The 20,750-nt window shown below is 33.3% G+C and overlaps 1 protein-coding gene across 2 annotated transcripts in view; it reads left to right on the top strand.

The window, feature by feature from the left end:
• Positions 1–20,548, top strand: part of Nampt (nicotinamide phosphoribosyltransferase) — a 37,508-nt gene extending 16,960 nt beyond the window's left edge. The window contains exons 5-11 of one of the 2 annotated variants that reach the window (XM_078040235.1): positions 871–1,029; positions 1,639–1,775; positions 8,044–8,269; positions 10,172–10,291; positions 14,347–14,487; positions 15,548–15,682; positions 17,542–20,548. In XM_078040235.1, the coding sequence (XP_077896361.1) occupies positions 871–1,029; positions 1,639–1,775; positions 8,044–8,269; positions 10,172–10,291; positions 14,347–14,487; positions 15,548–15,682; positions 17,542–17,652 (1,029 nt within the window). In that variant the 3' untranslated portion in view covers positions 17,653–20,548. The remainder of the gene's footprint in view (positions 1–870; positions 1,030–1,638; positions 1,776–8,043; positions 8,270–10,171; positions 10,292–14,346; positions 14,488–15,547; positions 15,683–17,541) is intronic. The other variant, XM_078040236.1, reaches the window with a different exon arrangement.
• The last annotated feature ends 202 nt before the right edge of the window (positions 20,549–20,750 follow it).

Below are 20,750 nucleotides of genomic sequence, written 5' to 3'. Positions count from 1 at the left end.
TGCTGTGATTAAGCATCAGACTTTGTTTGGTGTTTCTTGACAGCTAAGAAACAAGAAGAAACGGAGGAACAGTTCTTACCAAAGAGTAGGAACCTAGCAATTCTTCTACTTCCTAATATGAGAACCTATAGTCACTATATTACAAAATAAGTCAGCGACCTTGCAGTTGTATAGCATATGCAGAAATGTTTTATGTAGCTTCTTATAATAAATTTTAACAAAAGCTTAAGGATATATAAAACACAACATAGTAAATAGAATTTTCTAGTGCTAAACTCAGTGTCTCATGTACATGAACTACCAAAAGTCATGTTACATCCAACAAAACTTAAAATACTGTACCACCTAGAGGAATAAATGAGTAACTTCTTTAAACTGATACTATTCAAGTTATAGTCTGTAAACCAGTACTAGTTCATGACCTGTTTGTTGCAGGCCTACATTAAATGCAGAAATAAAGAATAAGCATGTATAGAAACTTTACAATAATTTGACATTGCTTGACATCTGGGTATGAGTGTACTTTATAAAACTATCAGTCCATAACAGATTGAAAATTGGTCCTTCACCATGGTCTTTCAAAATATTTGCTTCTTTGGAGTTCTGGATACAAAAACTTGGTAACTTGAAGTTCTCTACTATTAAGGGCTTGGTGCATTTATCTTCTTTGCTGCTGATTTGAGAACTGAGCTTTGTATTATATCTGAAATGCACATGGTAGGCATCCTACTGTTTAATTGAAATGTTTAATTGATATTCCTGATAGTGTGGAAGTCCAGAACATTCCTCCAGAGAAAGCTAGGATTTTCCTCAGGAAGAACCCTATATTTTTCATGTCTAAATATTTATGGTTAATTTTTGTTCCAACAGACTATTCTTGTGCAGTCCTGGTATCCAATCACAGTGGCCACAAATTCTAGAGAGCAGAAGAAAATATTGGCCAAATATTTGTTAGAAACTTCTGGTAACTTAGATGGTCTGGAATACAAGTTACATGATTTTGGCTACAGAGGAGTCTCTTCCCAAGAGGTAAGAAACTGAAATAAATCTAATTTAATAAAATGTAGATTGTCTGGTAGAGTACCACTATAAACTTTTCTGGATGTTAGTAGGATTAGTATAGACCACCTTTTAAAATTCCAAAGATTTAGTCAACACTACGTGTTCCTCTCTGTTGTCTGGTAGAGTACCACTATAAACTTTTCTGGATGTTAGTAGGATTAGTATAGACCACCTTTTAAAATTCCAAAGATTCAGTCAACACTACGTGTTCCTCTCTGTTCAAGACACATTTGCTATTTTGTCTTCTAACAAGTGTCCTAGTCCTTGATACATTTGATGGAAGGATCGATGGATATACAGATAAAATAAATACATCACATGTCAAATAATGATATAGAGAAGCATAAGACAGGATAGAGGAAGGAAGAATGATGGGAAGTGAAGGTGGGGCACTAATAAATAGGTCTATTTGAGAAGGTAAAAGTTGAATCCTTAAATGTTTGGGAAAAACAGAATCTTTGTATTATCTGTTTAAAATAGCTAAAGACAGTAATTCCCTTAGGAGCTATGCTAAACATAGGCTATGTTAAATATGGGTTTTCTTTTTGAATTTCTGGTTTATCATTGATTTTCCAGACTGCTGGCATAGGAGCTTCTGCTCATTTGGTTAACTTCAAAGGAACAGATACAGTAGCAGGAATTGCACTAATTAAAAAATATTATGGAACAAAAGATCCTGTCCCAGGCTATTCTGTTCCAGCTGCAGAACACAGGTAAAATTTTGTTTTCATCCTACCATTAAATTTTTGTTTTCTAAAACTAATTTTTTTTAGTTTGGTATTTGTAACTCAATGATATTCTGCTTAATTAAAGAACATGGCATTATAGTAAACCTTCATGAATATAAGCAATAATAATTCAGTGTTTATACTTTCTATAAAGATTAGTATCAGGGAGATTCAGAACTTTTAACCACCCTAGTAAAACAATTTAAGATCTTTTTTCCAATACTTATATTGCCACATAGGTTTTATGTAAGGGATATTTTTCATTTGCTATATTTCCATATACAGATTTTCTTCACTAAATGAAGTCAAGAATTGTAAATTCCTGATCACTCTTTTTTACCTTATCTTTGCCCTTGCAATTGTCATATGGATTCAGTAACTTCAACTGTAGATGAGCAAGGAAGCCCTTTTGATGAAAGGAAGAGTATTCACATTCTTTTTACGCTTTTTTGCTCTCAAACCATCTCTAGTGAAACCAGGAAGAAATTATAATCTGGGCTACTGCTGCTTTAATCATAGAATTAACTTTATTAAAAATAAATGGAGATCTTAAAATGTATTTCAGGGGTATTTATAACAATTATTTAGTAATTTGGAAATGTTTATCAAATTCTACTAGTACTTGAAAATTATAGAGTACTAAAACTAGCAGTGAGTTTAGAATGAGCTTTATTTTATTTTTTAATAGTTATTTATTATCTAATACATAACTGGTCAGCTTTCTTGTGCAGAGAAGTCTGCTGAGTGCTACGACAGATAGAAAGAAAAAAAAAATCCGACGGTATCCTTAGGATAAATAGAGTACACTAGTAAAAGTCTGCTGTGTTGGTTAAATAGTTCTACTAAAGAGGTACAGTTAAGGTGCTATTGCAGTGCAAGGCAAAGAGAGGTAGGATCACTGGTAGGATCAAGATGGCTTTTAAAAAGAGGTGAGATCTTGATTCTTGAAGGAGTTATAAAATTTGAGGGAGACATTGTTTACTATGTGTCAAACCTAGTCATTTGAGAGGAGAGCATAGATGTGTTCAGGAAGTAAAGGCTGAAACAGATTTTTCAGAGAACATAGAGTAGATTGAAAATAGATTAAAGTTCATAAGAGCCTTCAAATTCATTTTGACATTGAATGTTAACTGTGTGCACATCATACTAGTTTATCCTTAATTAGCCCTTTTTACAATTAATTTATTTATTTTAATTAGGTATATATGACAGCAAAATGCATTTTGATTTAATGTACACAGTAGCAGCACAACTTTTCATTTAAGTGGTTGTACACGACGTAACATCACACCATACATGCAGTGATACATGTACCTAGGGTAATGATGTCTATCAACTTATATCATCTTTCCTGCCCCCATGCAACCTCTCCACCCTCTCCCCTTTGCCCAATCACAGTTCCCCATTTTTCCCATGCCTCCCCCTTCCCCATTATGGATCAGCATCCACTTATTAGAGAGAATATTTGGCTTTTTTTAGCGGGGGAAGAATTGGCTTACTTCACTAGCATGATATTCTCCAGCTCCATCCATTTACCTGCAAATGCCATGATTTTATTCTTTTTTATTGTTGAGTATTATTCCATTGTGTGTATATACCACAGTTTCTTTATCCATTCATCTATTGAGGGGCATCTAGATTGTTTCCACAGTTTAGCTATTGTGAATTGTGCTGTTATGAACATTGATATGGCTGCGTTACTATAGTATTATTTTAAGTCTTCTGGCTATAGACTGAGGAGTAAGGTAGCTGGGTCAAATGGTGGTCCCATTCCAAGTTTTCTAAGGAAACTCCATACTGCTTTCCAGATTGGTTGCACCAATTTTCTGTCCCACCAGCAATGTATGAGTGTGCCTTTTCCCTCACGTTTCTCGCCAACATTTATTGTTGTCTGTATTCTTGATAACTGCCATTCTGACTGGCATGAGATGAAATCTTAAAAGTGATTTTGATGCATTTCTCTAATTACTAGAGATGTTGAACATTTTTTCATATATTTGTTGATCTAATGTATATCTTCTTTTGAGAAATGTCTATTAGCTCCTTAGCCCATTTATTGATTGGGTTGGTTTTTTTTTTTTTTTTTCTGCTGTTAAGTTTTTTGAGTTCTTTATATATCCTGGAGATTAATGCTCTGACTTACATGTAACAAAAATTTGCTCCCAAAATGTAGGCTCTCTCTTCACCTCATTGATTCTTTTGCTAAGAAGAAGCTTTTTAGTTTGAGTCCCTTCCATTTATTAATTAAATCCCAACATCATTCCTTATAGAAATGGAAAAAGCAATCATGAAATTCATTTGGAAACATAAGAGACCCAGAATAGTCAAAGCAATCCTTAGCAAGAAGAGTGAAGCCAGAGACATCACAATACCGGATCTTAAACTATATTACAAAGCTACAGTAACAAAAAAGGCATAGTATTGGCACCAAAATAGACATGTAGAGCAATGGTACAGAATAGAAAGATACAGAGACAAACACACATAAATATAGTTATCTTATATTAGACAAAAGTGCCAAAAACATACATTGGAGAACAGATAGGCTTTTCAACAAATGGTGCTGGGAGAACTGGAAATCCATATACAACAAAATGAAAATAAACCGCTATCTGTCACCATGCACAAAACTCAACTCAAAATGGATCAAGGACTTAGGAATTAGTCCAGAAAGCCTGCGCCTAATAGAGCAAAAAGTAGGCCCAAATCTATATCACATCAGATTACGCCCCTACTTCCTTAACAAGATTCCTAAAGCACAAGAAATAAAATCAAGAATTAATAAATGGGATGGTATCAAATTAAAAAGCTTCTTCTCAGCAAAAGAAAGAAACAATGAGATAAAAAGAGAATCTATATTTGGGAGCAAATTTTTGCCACACACACGTCAGATAGAGCATTAATCTCTAGGATACATAAAGAACTCAAAAAACTTAACACCAAAAAACACAAACAACCCAATCAATAAATGGGCTAAGGAGCTGAATAGGCCTTTTTTTTTTTTTTTAAATGAGAACAGTTTTTGAGCAAAGAAACATTGTTATCAGAGACATACTTTAGGAAATTATTTTTAAAGCAGGATTTCCTATATACTTGTAAAACCAGAAGCTAGGCTTTATAGGAAACAGTCTTGAGGAGATGAGATCCAGAACCAGGTGGCTAAATGTCTGAAAAGAAGTAGATAAACATAAGCAGTGCTCAAGAGATAAAATTGCTAAAACTTGGTGATATGAGTTGAAGTTTAGTAGAGAGTTGATTCAGCCAACATTTTTGAACATTGCTATATTAGTAGAAGCTTGTTGAACACTTTCATATATGTTTCAAGAGACTAATAAATTGGAAATTAAGGATGTTGTTAATAGATAGTTTTAGGTTTAAAGAGTATTGGTAGGGGGCGGTACCAGGGATTGAACTCAAGGGAACAAACCACTGAGCCACATCCCCAGCTCTATTTTGTATTTTATTTAGAGACCAGGTCTCACTGAGTTGCTTAGCGCCTCACTGTTGCTGAGGCTGGCTTTGAACTCTCAAACCTCCTGCCTCAGCCTTCAGAGCTGCTGGGATTACAGACGTATGCCACCATACGCAGCGGGTTAGAATATTTTTATTTGAACTTACATGTGCATACATCTTTTAAAATTTCAATGTAGTAATCATATAGTAGACTCTTCGCTGGTGATTTTTTTTCATAGTAATAACATCATAAATATACCATAGATCTGAAAATAAATATAATATCTACTTTAGGGCATTTGTGTTAAAGTGAAATGGACACTGTAATGAGCACAGAGTGAAAATCCAGTTCTATATTATGGTCCTGTAATGCTTACTGTATTTGACTTCTTGGTGTGTAGGAATAGTTCAGCTATTCTTAAATAGAAATATCTTTTAAACAACATAGTACAGTGAAAAGAGCACTGGACTGAAAGTTGGTAAACCTTGAGTGACCTTACAGCTGACAGTGGGTGGCCTTGGGCAAGTCATTTATCTCTCTGTTCTTTGTTACCTTCATCCAACCAAACAAAAGGAGAAACTAAGATATTGTATCTCCAACTTAAGAAGTTCATCAAAAGTAAATGCATCAAAATAACCTTAAGAGAACTCAGCGTTACTATTATCATTATAATATATTTTCTTAGAGAGTATGAGAATCCAGACATAAAAATAATTCAGTCACATGACTTTTCCCTGTCAACTTTGGAAAAGGGGTTGATTTTAATTTGATGCATGAAATTTGGGGTAATAGGATGGGTAGAATTCATGAAACAAACAGCAAATATTTACAATTTCCACAGAGAAGTACTGAGTTTAGAAGAGGAGGTGTAATGAAGGGTTTGTGCAGAGGGAGCCATTAGACACATCTGGGGTGATGAGATAAAGATACTCAACCTCCTACCTAACAAAGTAGATCTGGAGCCAGGAGAAAAGCATGGACTACTGTACAAGTTTTGGAAACCCTCAACACTAGGTTATTTTTTAACCCTTTGAGAGTTTGACACAGGGAGATATTGCAGAGGAACACAAGCGCCCGAGTCAGAACCTTAGAAAGTACTAACATTTGACAGGTCAAGTGGAAGGGGAACACAATATCTGGGAGAAAAGGAATCATAGAAATGGGAAAAAATTAAATGTGAGAGATATCATTGAAGTCAGGGGAAAGAGTGCTTCTGGGATGTTCACGTACCATGGAGAAAGCAAGTAACATGAGGACTAAAAGTCAGTTGTTTGTTAGACATGGTACACATCATTAGTAGCAGAGTTAGATGACTGTATTGATATAACTTTGGAGAACAGTATCTGAATAAGCAATGACCTCTAACTGCAGGTTTATTCTTACATTGTAAAAATTCATTAGAGTTGGTGTTTATTGGGCTGAATTCTCTCAGAAAGAGGACAGTAGCATTCTGAATATCTTAACTTTTCTCTTTAGCCTTCAGTTGCTTGCATGAAGTAGACAGCTAACATCACAGCAACTGACAGCTCTGTAGTTTCTGAGAGTGTTCACTATTAAATAATTTTTATATAAATGAGCCCTTAATTAACTTTAGACAAGACTAGTCTCTGGGTAGCTAGGCCTTTATAGGCCTGACATGGGCCTGCACTCAGCTACTCCCAGCTTACTACTAACAGTATGTGAAAAAAATGCTAATTTCCAGTCCTTTAGAAAAAGAATTATATAAAATGGCAATTGCAAATTTAAATTAGTATAGCTCTTTAAACAGTTTTAAGGCAAATTTATACTTATATGGGCTGTATAATGAATAAGCTTTCACACTTTCTATTATTTCACAGAAGAGAACAGATTAAAAAAAAAGAACAGAGAGAGTCACTGAGACTAGAAAATTAGAAAGGAAAAAAAATTGACTGACATAAGAAGCTGGAAATAATATTTTCAAATTCATTACTAAATTCAGTTTAAGAATTTTTAAAATTATATATTAAGCATCAAATGTTTATAATTATATATGAGTTATTAAATCTATTCAATAAAAACCATTACTGAGGAAATTGCAAAAAAATCATGCTAGTCATTCTTGCCCAATAGTATGAAACTCTCATACTTTATTTCCCATCTTAATTATGTTTTGCCCCAAATAAACATTAAAATTCTTGTTCCTTGGGCATGTATTAATTACTAATAGATAATCTGTAAGCGAAATAAATGACTGCCTGTTAATTGCCCATTTGAAGATACAACAGTTAGCTGACTGTATGTATGAAACTTACAGAATAAGTGCCTCTAAATATAAGATTTTGAAAGGTTAAAAAAAATGTTCCTACTATCATTGGTAGTTTCAAAACTTCATGGAAGAGGGCCAAGTGCTTGCATTGCCTAGAAAAATAATGGGAATATGTATTCATTCTTTGTAATATCTTGGCATAAAGTATGGAGGACATTTAGCAAGGACTTTTTAGCTTATTGATTTTAAAGAATAGATTGAGGAATACCAACAACCCCCCCAAAACAACAACAACAAAAAGTTTTTAATTTGGTTGAATATGACTTAAGAGCCAGTAACTTAATAACTACTAAAACCAAATAAGGTTACTTGAAATTGCTGAAAACAAATTGGCCAAGAGAAAATCTGTCCCAAATATTACGTTTACCTTATGACATGCATTCATAAATTAAATCCCTCACCTTCTCTGTGGTGTTGTTGATGTAGATAGTAAACATAAGATATGGTTAATGGTGCTTCAGGAGTAGATAATGTGTTACTAAGTAAATCTGTATTTTCATTTTGTTTTCTAGTACCATAACAGCTTGGGGGAAAGACCATGAAAAAGATGCTTTTGAACATATAGTAACACAGTTTTCATCAGTGCCTGTATCTGTGGTCAGCGATAGCTATGACATTTATAATGCGTGTGAAAAAATATGGGGTGAAGATCTAAGACATTTAATAGTATCAAGAAGTACAGAGGCACCACTAATAATCAGACCTGATTCTGGAAATCCTCTTGACACTGTATTAAAGGTAAATTTTAATATGTAACTTGATCATTAAAATGCCTGTAGACCAACTGCATCAACACTACTTTTAATTTATACCCACATCATTTCAGAGCTTTATGGATCAGTCTCCTTTTTTTTTAAGAATTACAGCCCAGAGAGAGTAATAGATTTGCCCAAGGTCACACAATAATAACAGAGAAAGGATACCAAGAGTTATGGGTTACTTTTATACTATCAAGTAGTTACTGCTGAATTGATCATTTCTTTCCTGTGTTCCTTCAAATTCAGTTAATGGCATTACCATTGTAATCCTGTGTTTTGGGCACCAAGTGTATGGTTTCTTTGTTTTATCACAAATCATTGTTTTACCTTTGAAGTTGTTGTGAGAAATATGTGCAAGGTGATGTGGAATAAATATGATTTAAAATTACTTTTCCAGTAGTAATTCTTTTGCAATACTGCTGATAATGTAGTGATATTGCTTTTTTTTTTTTTTTCTTCCAGTGTTTAGGACTTGATTGCTTTCAAAAAGCACTAATAAGAGCAGGATTAATAAATGCCTCCTACTAGAAAAAGATTGTAGGAGATAGGTGCCTTACATTAAAATGTGTCATTTAATGTCATCAAAAGTCCTATAATAAACATTATTTTCTCTGTTATAAAAGAAGAAACAGAGGCTTAGAGTTAAAGTGACTTGCTCAAGGTCACACAACATGAAAAATAAGGAGCAAGGATCCACTATAGGTCTTTTGACTGCAGCTTTCCTACTTTCCCACTTTCTCAGCTAATGAACATATGATAAATTACCCCTTGTGAAGAGGGTCTTAGCTACAAGGAGGCCTTTTTCTATTAAATGATAAGCCACTCTGAAAGTCTTGTCTTAGCCTGAAATATTTGGTTTTAGCAAGCCAAATGGGGCTTGACCTTTTTATTACATAGTAAAAATGTACACAACTAGTTAAAAGAACAGATTGAGCTGGGCGAGGTGATGTGTGCCTCTAATCCCAGCAGCTCAGGAGACTGAGGCAGGAGGATCACGAGTTCAAATCCAGAAAGCAAGGCACTAAGCAACTCAGTGAGACACTGTTTCTAAATAAAATATAAAATAGGGCTGAGGATGTGGCTCAGTGATCGAGTACCCCTGAGTTCGATCCCCGGGACACACACACACACACGTTATCTATTTGGAATTTTCTCATTATCAGGATATTTAAATCAGCTCATTTAAGAAAAAGAAGGGATGGGAGGGGCTGCCTTGTATGTATTTTCTATCTCTGACCAAGTTTTCCAAGAAATTTTAATCTGTTTTAAGTATTTCAACTGCTACAAAACTTTTAAATAGTTAATGAATGAGTAGGATGGTTTGCCTATATTATGCGATTTGGCTTTAATAGAGGAAAGGAGGACCTGAGAGAAACTATGCATTTATATGCTTCATTTCCAACTTTGTCAATCACAATTTCTTTGAATTTTGTAATTCAAATGGATTTATATTTGAGTTACATCAAACAAAATTAAGCCAAACAAAACTTGGACACAAGCAGAATAAAATATAATATATATGTCTCTACTCTCATTGGTATATGATTTCAAAAATTCACAGAAAAGAGCCAAGTGCTTGCATTGCCTAGCCAAATAATGGGAGTATGTATTCATTCTTTCTAACATCTTAGCATAGTATGGAGGACAAGGGCTGAATCAAATGTATAATCATGAGTTTGTTGAATCATGCTTTACATACTTCTTTAAAATATTTGTTTTAATCTAATAATGAGGATTTTCTTCCTTGAATCTTTGTAATTTGAAAAGATATAAAGGAAAAAAAACTGTTTGAAATACTTTATGATGGAAATAACATACCTCTAAAGTTTTTATACTTTTTTTCAGTTTCAGTTATTTTTGTTGCATGTGTTTTTTCATACAGGTTTTGGATATTTTAGGTAAGAAGTTTCCTGTTACTGAGAACTCAAAGGGCTACAAGTTGCTGCCACCTTATCTTAGAGTTATCCAAGGGGATGGAGTAGATATTAACACCTTACAAGAGGTAGGTGTTCCAATAAGGAAGTCCTTATAATTAAACTTTGTATTTGTTTGATAAACATGTTAATTTAAATATAATTGTAAGTCTTACATAAGTGTTTATGATGGTATGTGTCTTTTCTGTGCATTTCCTAAAGTTTAGGAGTAACAGTAGCTTAAAATATAGAAATACCAGTCAAAGCATACGTACTCTTCTAGTCCTCATTGGCCACCCTGGATAGTGATTCTAAAGACTTTATCACTGTCAGTCCAGGAATATTCCTTGTAATATAAAACAAAAGTTTGTGATTGTTTTCATAAAGTCTGGTTTTCATAGAAGGGAGCTGCTCCTTCCTTAACAATATAAAACTTAAATGATATTAATAGGTGCTTTTTTTCAGAAATTATGAAATGGTTTGTCAACTCTTCTAAATTAAGGATTGATTGTCATCACTGTTATTAAATGCAGTCAACTATTGTGTTACTTAACTTTTGCCTCTTCATTTCATTAAATAAGCTTAGGATCTATAATTAAAATAATACCCTAGTACTCCATAAAAATTAAGGCTCTCACTAAGAACATAATGTGGACTGTGTACTACCATAAATCTGACATTTTGATGTCTTCCAGTCTTGGGTGGTATAAGATGTGTAGCATAAGTTATTGGAGGATTTTTCTGTTTAAAAGAGTTTGGTGTGGGTAGAATAGGGTCAGAATGTGAATTATAAAGTTTTCCAAAGATTAATTTGAAAAATGAGAGCTGTGATGTATAACAAACTTTATTTCTGTGGAGGTGTGTATTAAGAGTTCCAAAGTGAGGAGTCTAATTGATCTTCCTCTCAATAACAGAAATGAAGTTTTTTTCACCACCTCTCCCAAAATTGCTCAAAAAAGGTGGGAACTCCCTCAGCTTTCCTAAGACATTGAGCGTTAAGACATTAGAAGTTTTTATGTGAAAAATGGAGGGAGATGTGCAAGAGAGTCTGCAGTGGGAAACTTTGAATATAGAGATCCCCACCAGCACATTTAATTGCTGTTGTCCCCTTCCTTCATTTGAACTGACAGGTACTTGTCCCAGTGGCGGTTAAGTACTATTAATCATACCTGCCTTGGAGACACCCTAGCAAGTACCTTCACACATGCTTCTCCCCCTTCCAGTGAAGGAACATGGGCAATGTTCGGTAACCCATTTCAAAAATCTGTTAGCTAGGGGCTCTTCCCATTGCCTACGCCTCCCCCTCATCCTTCTGATAGTCATCTATTTAAGCTGGGTTTTGTAATCAGGATACCTTGAACTTCCCTCTAAAAATCAAAGCTTTTTGGCTTTGCCATTTCTTTTCCCCCCTTGTTTTTTAAACAAATTAGAGAATCAGCTTAAAAAACTTTCTTATTTTTTAACTAGATGAACAAGAATACTGAGATACTCTGACATTGTTGAAACCTTAAACAGAACAGTTAGAATTGAGTAGATTTGTGTCACAAAAGTATTCATGGGATATAAGAAAAATAAAGAAACTTGGCTTGTGGCGTAACCTAAAAAATAATACTTGATTTCTTCATATTGGAGGTGTTTCCTGTTTTTAGAAGCAGGAATTCATCTAGCAGTTTTACTTTGTACATATGCTGAATTAGATACCTGAATTTTGACAAATGAAAAATCTGCTTTATTTGAAACAACTCCTTTCTCTTCTTGACCATCTGCCTCACTCTGAGACTTTGCTATTTACTCTTGTGTCATCCAGCCCCCTGTGTTCCACTGTGTGCCAAAATGAATCTGCTTATTTAGGAAAAGAGGCAAAATCTCTTTTGTATTGGCCAGAATACTAAGTACTCATCTTCTCTGTTGGTTTCAGTTAGGGATTCATTCTCGACTTGGTGTCATTGAATCTCTCCATTGGAGTGGTTCACTAATGATATTAAAATAGTATTGAATTCTGAGTTGTCAAGAGGAATATTTTTCTGAAGTTAACATATTTTAAACATTTTCCTTCCCAGGCTCATGATATCTTATTATTTTATGCATAGGTCAACATTTTTTTCTTTGTTCCCCATTAGCTAGACTATTATTCTTCTTTTGGAACTCTTTTCTCTACATTCGTTGTAATTTCCAAGCCTTACAATTTTGGTTCAGAGACTTAATAGAAAAACATTGATTTTATGTAAACTTATGAACAAATTATTTTTTAATTATATAAAAAAATATATAATATATTTCAAACATATACATATAAAATATTGCAAAAGCACTTGCACATTGTAACACATGATTCAGCTGCATGGTCATGATGAGAAAAAAATAATTAAATCCTAATGGCATAATGACTTTAGTTAAGTTAGATACCTTGTATATGAAATAAGAAAATATATTCAACAAAAGATTAGTATCTTAAGAGTGGTATCTTGTCAATTCATTTCTAATCAGGTTTCCTGTTTGTGTAAATCTGTTCAAATAGTAATTTTTCCCCAGTTATAATTTCACATTAACAGAAAAATTAACTTTAGCACCAAAGCATTTAATTTTTATAACTTTTGGTAAAGAAACTTGACCTGAAATATAGTGATATTAGATGATACTATTTTTTGTCATTTCCTCATCATTGTGCTTCTGGAACACATGTAAAATCAGGGGACAGTCTGAAACTATTTTTTCTCCATATTTTACTATAACCATTTTACCCTTTATCTGCCTGTTTCCTTTTCTTTTCCTCCCTCTTTCTGCTCTATTCTTCGCATTTCTCCCATACTAAAATTCTCTTTGTTCATAGCCATCTCAGTGAAAAATAAATATGAATTCAGGGGCTTAAGTACTTTTTTGGGTTTGTATACAATAATAAAGACAAAGAGATTGGATTTGTGCACAGCCTAAAGAATCACTTTAAACTGTGTATATTTCCATCTTGATTCTTCCAATTGAAAACTATATTCTTCTAGTACATAAAAAGAGGAGAATTTAGATGGGTTGGAATTTTTAAATGAAGTTTCATTTCTTAATGTGGGTTAAAGGTGTGCTTGGGTTATTTTTGGTCTTACCTTTGCAAAGTCAAAAACAAATAGTCAATTTCAGACTTGATAATTCAGGGGAAAGTGGTAGATTTGTTTTAATAATCCACATAAAGCTATTAAACTTGCTTCTGGCTTTCTGATCACTTTTGAAAGTTCTTTTTAAATAAAACAGAACTAACCCTTCCATTTACTACAACTTCGGCTATTTTCATGAGATTAAAGGAATGGTAACTAAATTTCATTTGGTTACTAAATTTCACTTGCTGCCTTCTATTATAAAAGTGATGAGATGTGTTAAAGAGGGCAAAAGCTATGTAAATAAACCCTATTCAGAAGAGATGCTATTAACAAGAAACAAATTTTTAATGCAATTTTAAATTTATTTGTCCCTTAAAAGAACTGTTTTAACCACCAGAACTGAATGTCGTGCAGATCTCTCTAGCTAACTAGATAGTCATTCTCCCCAAAATGATCTAATAATGTATCTTAATACCTATAGCATCAGTTCATAATTTTGTTTATGACACTGGAGCTCCAGCCAGGGTGATTTATTCTGTTGATATCACAACTGTTTGTGTAGGAGAGTACTCTTTTACCACCAGTAGCTATTGATTTAACGTATGACATTCAGTAACACAATGTGTTGTGATGATTAGAGTCATTCCCAGAGTCCAGTAATTTGAGACAAATGTTTGGTACCAGGGCTCTTGTGGCTGGCATCTAGGCAGATAACTTGAGGTGGGTGAGAGATGATCATTTGGTTAACTGAAGATATTTATAGCCAGTTTTCTCACCCCCACAATGACAGCAACAACACAGATTCACATACTGTAAATGAAATCATCCATTTCCCTCCCCACACCCTCATCAGCTCATATTCATCTCAGGCAGCCTTTGGGGGAGGGGGGTGGGCAGGTCTTTAAAGAGGATGTGGAAAATAACTATCTAGACCTTATTCTTACCTAATTGTTGGCTTTCCAAACTGATCTAGGATGCTTCATTCATTAACATTGTTCTTTGGAAATAATCGCTTCTAAATTGCTTAGGTTCTTATTTGTTTGTTTTTAATCTTCTAGATCGTAGAAGGCATGAAACAAAAAAAGTGGAGTATTGAAAATGTTTCCTTTGGTTCTGGTGGAGCTTTGCTACAGAAGTTAACAAGAGATCTCTTGAATTGTTCCTTCAAGTGTAGCTATGTTGTAACTAATGGCCTTGGGGTATGTTCTTCAACTTTTATTCCTTTGTTATCACCTTTTTAATGTAGCTAGGCAGAGAACAGTTTTTGAATGGAATAGTCCAAAAGGATATATGTTCCTGAACTTTTAATATATTGTCAGGTACTAACATTAGGTAATAACATGACAAAGGAGAACAAAAGAGACTTGGATAAAGAAGGAACAATAACATGTAAGATTGTTTAAGAGAAAATGCAGATCAGTCATTTCTCTCTGCTTTACTGTATACTTTTGTATCAAGAATTTGACTGTATTTGGGAATGTCAGCTAATCTGGCCACAATATATTAAGGATAAGCAAGTATGTAATCACTGTCAGCACCCTTTTAGGAGATTCTGGTTTTGATATAATCATGTTTGGTAGCCAACAACTGAACAATCATCTCCCTAGTATTCCATAGCTTCTTGAGGGCTGGGGAGTCTGTGGAGCAATGGGTTGGGGAAGCTAAAAACTCTGAAGAAGACCTGAGTTGGTTCCCTGTGTACTCCTTTCCATCAGGGTTTTGGGGCTTGGCTTATCTGTTGCTTCTCATTCTACTGCCATTGCTGTTTACATCTATTATATTTTGCCTCCTGTCTTTCTCATCACAAAACAAACACTCTGTTCTAATATTTTTGTTTTTGCTATTAACCAGGTAACGCAAAAAGCAACAAGGGGAAGGTTATAAAGTAGGAAAGCCTTTACCTTGGTAACATCCTAGATCTACTCTACAAATAGAGTACATAAATGTATGTGTGTGTGTGTGTGTGTGTTTGGGGTGGAGGTGACATGGTTGAATATTTTTCAATAGCATGTGTATGCTATATTTAGCATCAGTTTAAAAATGATTTGTAATATAAGGGTCACATGTTAAGAATTCTCAAAGATATATTAACTGATATTCTTTCTAGTGGTAAGAAAGGATATATTAGATTTGAACTCTTTTCATACCTTTTTTTCGTAACAGATGACTATCCTTCAGAACACACTAACAAGCACTGTCTTAAGTGAAAGTTTGATAGACATTTCTGATTAGTCTTCGTTTTCTTAATGTGTACTGCAGATTAATGTCTTCAAGGACCCAGTTGCTGATCCCAACAAAAGGTCCAAAAAGGGCCGATTATCTTTACATAGGACACCAGCAGGGAATTTTGTTACACTTGAGGAAGGAAAAGGAGATCTTGAGGAATATGGTCACGTATGTATCTGTACTGATTTTTTTTTAACATTAGTTGATTGGTTCTCCAAATTAATAAGATTAGTTTTTGTTAAATTGTTTTCACAGCAGTCTGTGACATTTATGTAATTGAGAGTTTTTTCACGTAGTGGCCAGCATCATGGTAGTGATTGATAACCTTTAACAAGCTTGTGTTTATTTGGTCTTAATCCTACTGTCAACAGTGAATCATTTCTGAATAATACTTAAAAGGATGCTATTCTTAGACTTGTCAAAGCTATTTGCATTATAGTGAAGTGTTGGTAATTTTAATAGATAATGGAGGGGCTATTCAAATTTTAAAATGTTTTTTAAAGTAATTTTTGTTTTTTAAACTTAATAGTATCCAGCTCAGATGATTTTCTTTAGTCTGACTCGACTCACATAACAACTGTAGGAGCTGAAAAAGGAAAGCTGTGTTACCTTAGTAGGGTAAAATGTGAAAGCAGTAAGTTGATTCAGACTACATAGCTAATAAATGGTGACTCCTTAAATCAAGTTTTCTGATAGTTTTCTGACTCCCATTCACCAAATGGGAAAATTTTATAATGTGCCAAAGTAGTCTACTTGATCTGATCTGATGGCTTTTAGCATACAAAAGTACATTTATATTTGTGTACTGCAAAGTTATAAATGTTCTGGGTTTTAAGCCACTAGATTTTTTAAAACCTCATTTTTAGAAGGAAACTACTTGTGAATATTCATATTCTCAGAATAGTTGATACTAAATATAAATGCACTACTGCTATGATTCTTTATATTGTGTCAAATTTGCTGCTTATCACATGATACTTTTATTATATTTTTATAGGTTTTAAGCCAGAACTATGAAATAACTTTAAGGGAAAAAAATACAGATTTGTATATCAAACTTAGAATTCGATTCCTTTATATATAGCCTATAGTCAATTCTTTGGGTTTTATAGCTACCAAGATTTTGATTAATTAGTCTATCCAGATGAACTAGTCACTTGTAACTTAGACTAAGTAAGACCATGAGTGTGTGAATGATGCACTAGAACATCTGAAGTTTTTATCTATTTATAATCATCCATACATTTTTAATGAATAGGAATCAGCATTCCCTGATAGGTTCTATTTAAATTTATGAAAGAAAATGCTATAGCTAGAGCAGTATAATTTGAAAGTTACTATATAATATCCTGTACCTTCAGGCTAGGTGGGAAAATTCAGATTAGAGAGAGATAACTCCTTAGGCAGGAATGGCTTTATCAGACCTGAATGAATTTAGTCATCATTTTCACCAGGGTCTGTGTCCAGTGAATGCATTTGTCAGTGTCTTGAGAGTACCTAAGAGTCTTAAACTCAGTCATCTGTACATGAGATAAAAATATATTATATATATATATATATATATATATATATATATATATATATATATATGATTTTTGTTGTTTTTGCTTTGGGTTTGATATTTTTTTTTTCAGGCCAGAATTCAGTGACTAATCAATTTATTAAACTTTTGGATTGCTAGTTTTGAGTCTGTTGATTGGGCAGGAACAAGAGAAGGGTTTGGTAGTATTAGCATTTCTTTAGTGCACTGTCAGTAATGATTATCAGTGACAGTCATGGTTCTTCTAGGCAACCAGACTCATGTGCCAGAAGAAAAAAAAAATTGATGAACCATGTTTTTTTGGTTTTCCTTTTAAGAAAACTGGCTTAAGAATGTAACATCATAGCAATCTTTAAATTGTAATTTGAACACCATCAACATCTAGATAAATTCTAGATAAATGTATCTAGATAAATTCATCACAGCATGATTCAAATATTTTACAATATGGTCTCATTAATAAAATCATTAAACTTAATTTCTGCAGGATCTTCTCCATACTGTATTCAAGAACGGGAAGGTGACAAAAAGCTATTCATTTGATGAAGTAAGAAAAAATGCACAGCTGAATATTGAACTGGAAGCAGCACCTCATTAGGCTGTTTTACGATTGGGTGTGTGTGTGTGTGTGTGTGTGTGTGTGTGTGTGTGTGTGTGTGTGTGTGTGTGTACACATGCGTGCATGCATGTATACACCTGTATGTATGTAATACATAATGTTTATTGTACAGATGTGTGGGGTTTCTTTGTGTTTTATGATACATTATAGCCAAATTATTTGTTGGTTTATGGACATACTGCCCTTTTCTTCTTCTTCTCCTTCTTCTTCTTCTTTTTTTTTTTTTTTTTTTTCCAGTGTTTAAGTGATCTCAAATTAGGAAATGCACATAACCATGTAAAAGATTACTGCTAAAGTAAGCTTTTTAGGGCCCTTTGCCAATAGATAGTAACTCAATCTGGTATTGATCTTTTCACAAATAACAGAACCGAGACTTTTATATATAACTAAAGATCACATAAAACAGATTTGCATAAAATTATCATGATTGCTTTATGTTTATATTTAACTTGTATTTTTGTACAAACAAGATTGTGTAAGATATATTTAAAGTTTCAGTGATTTAACAGTCTTTCCAACTTTTCATGATTTTTATGAGCACAGACTTTCAAGAAAATACTTGAAAATAAATTACATTGCCTTTTGTCCATTAATCAGCAAATAAAACATGGCCTTAACAAAGTTGTTTGTGTTATTATACAATTTGAAAATTATGTCAGGACATACCCTATAGAATTACTAACCTCACTGCCCCTTGTAGAATATGAATTAATCATTCTACATTAAAGAAAATAATGGCTTTTACTAGAATGTCTAGGCACTGTACAGATATATACCTATTCATTGTATTGTACCAGTGAAATGCCAAATTTGAAAGGCCTGTACTGCAATTTTGTATGTCAGATATTGCCTGTAGCTCTAATATGCATCTCAAGATTTTAAGGAGATAATGTTTTTAGAGAGAATTTCTGCTTCCACTATAGAATATATACATAAATGTATAATATTGACAGAAGTGGAAGTAGTGTATTTTAAAGTAATTACACTTCTGAATTTATTTTTCATATTCTATAGTTGGTATGTCTTAAATGAATCACTGGAATGGATAATGAGTATACTTATTTTAAATTTTTTTAGTCTATTAAGGTTTTAAAAAATTAAATTGGATATTAAATTATATGGACATCATTATTAATTTTAAACTAAATCCTCAGTAACTAATACTCAAACAAGCTCTTAAATGAAGCTAAATTATCCCCAATGAAAAGCAGATGACCTGAGTGTTAGTAAATGCAGAGTTGCCTAAATTTAAAGTGTCAACATGAAAATTTTCAGAGTGATTAACTACTGGGTTCTGAGTTAATCATTGCATCTGACTAGAGACCAGTTTCTTTGAAATGACTCTCATATATTTAAGTTTGTTCTAAGGCAGGGATTTGCTAACTCTGTCCCAGAGGCCAAATTTAGTAGACTGCTCCCTTTTTTGGAATTCCCTATCATTGGAGAGCTTTCCCACTACAACACAGAAGCTGAGTAGTTGTGATAGATACCAAATGGTTCACAAAGTTCACAAAGCCTGAAATGTTTGTAATATGGCCCTTTACACAAACTAACAAAGTTTTCTGGCCCATGTCCTAAGAAAAGGAGGATGCCTTGCATTTTAAGAGAAATATTGATTTTCAAGGAAAAGAGGCTAAATAATTGATAATGAAGTTTTTCTCTCTTTTTGTCCTTTCTGATTTAAGAATCTGATACTAGAAGACTGATGTAGAAAAGCTTGAACAACATGACATTAAGTGTGAAATTTTAAAAATTGAAAAGCCATAAATGATCTGTCTTAAATAGTTAGATGAGAAAATGTTTTATCACTAGAACAATCTAAGGAAAGATGAGTTATATTTTATTCAGTGTCTTTTGTAAGTGACATTAGAAAGAATATAGCTTTTTGCAGCTGATTCTAAGGGAAAACAAAAGCATCATTCACTTTAATAAAGAGTCTCCATTCTATAATCCCATGATACAAAATAATTTTAATGACAATGTACTTAAGTAAAGACTAATAGTATTAGAGACACTGCATACCTTTTTTCAGAAATGTCCTAAGGGGCTTATAGAGAATTAAAAGAAACTGAATTTATAATCATTAACAACTTCAGTAACCACCATAATTTTGTCCATGTTGAACATTGGAATTATGCTACAGGCAGTATTCTTTGTTCTTTGAATTTCAGTAGCTCAAAATATCTAGAGGAGCTTTGTCTTGATACTTTCAATGAATGCTAAAAGCTGTCTGTACGTAACCATAAAGCAGGAGGTGGAATGATTAATTCTCTTCTATCTGAGCCACTTGAAATCAATTGGTTCTGAATTTCTGTCACTGAGCACTTAATATTTGGCGATGCCCATTCTGAGTACCAAATGGTTAACATGAATGTCAAATAGAACTGTGCTTGGTGTCACCCTTAAATCAGCCTCTTTCTTACAAAAGCAAATTACATACCTGGGCTTAAATCATTAGATGACATTAATGATATTAACAAATCCCCCTCAATTTCATAATTTTAATTAGAAGGTAGAAGTTCTGTGTTAAGACTCTTTAATTTATTTGTACCCTATACTTAAAAATGGTTTTTATGATTGTCCCTTATTTCCTTTCTTGAAATAAATTGTTATGAAAATTTTTTATAATGAAATCCATCTTGGAAAACTAGAAAGAGAAAACTAGCAAAGTATTTATTGTTCTGTTTACCATAATTTAGAACTCACACTTAAACAAGTATTTTGTAGTTTTACATTCCTTTTTAATCCATTCAGAGGAGAATGTCAAATTTTCTCCCAAGTTGTATGTTAAATCAATTCTAATATGTATTCAACATCAAAGATAAACATGTAATAACATGGAAATAAAGTTTAGCTCTATTAGTGAAATGTTAAATTTGACTGTGTGCTTCAAGTAATGCCATTTACAGACCTTTTTTAACTTTTCCCCAGTTCAAGAAAAAGGAGGAAGTATCAAGGTGATTGCTGTTTTCTGCCTTACGCAGATGTATGGATAGCGGTGCCTTTTACTAGAACACACTGGGGGAGGATACCACATTTAAGAGACGAGAGCACAATTCCTCTATTAAGGTTTGGGA

The sequence above is a fragment of the Ictidomys tridecemlineatus genome, chromosome 2 (assembly GCF_052094955.1).
Source record: "Ictidomys tridecemlineatus isolate mIctTri1 chromosome 2, mIctTri1.hap1, whole genome shotgun sequence".
Classification (NCBI taxonomy): domain Eukaryota; kingdom Metazoa; phylum Chordata; class Mammalia; order Rodentia; family Sciuridae; genus Ictidomys; species Ictidomys tridecemlineatus.
This window is presented reverse-complemented; position numbering and strand designations above follow the sequence as displayed.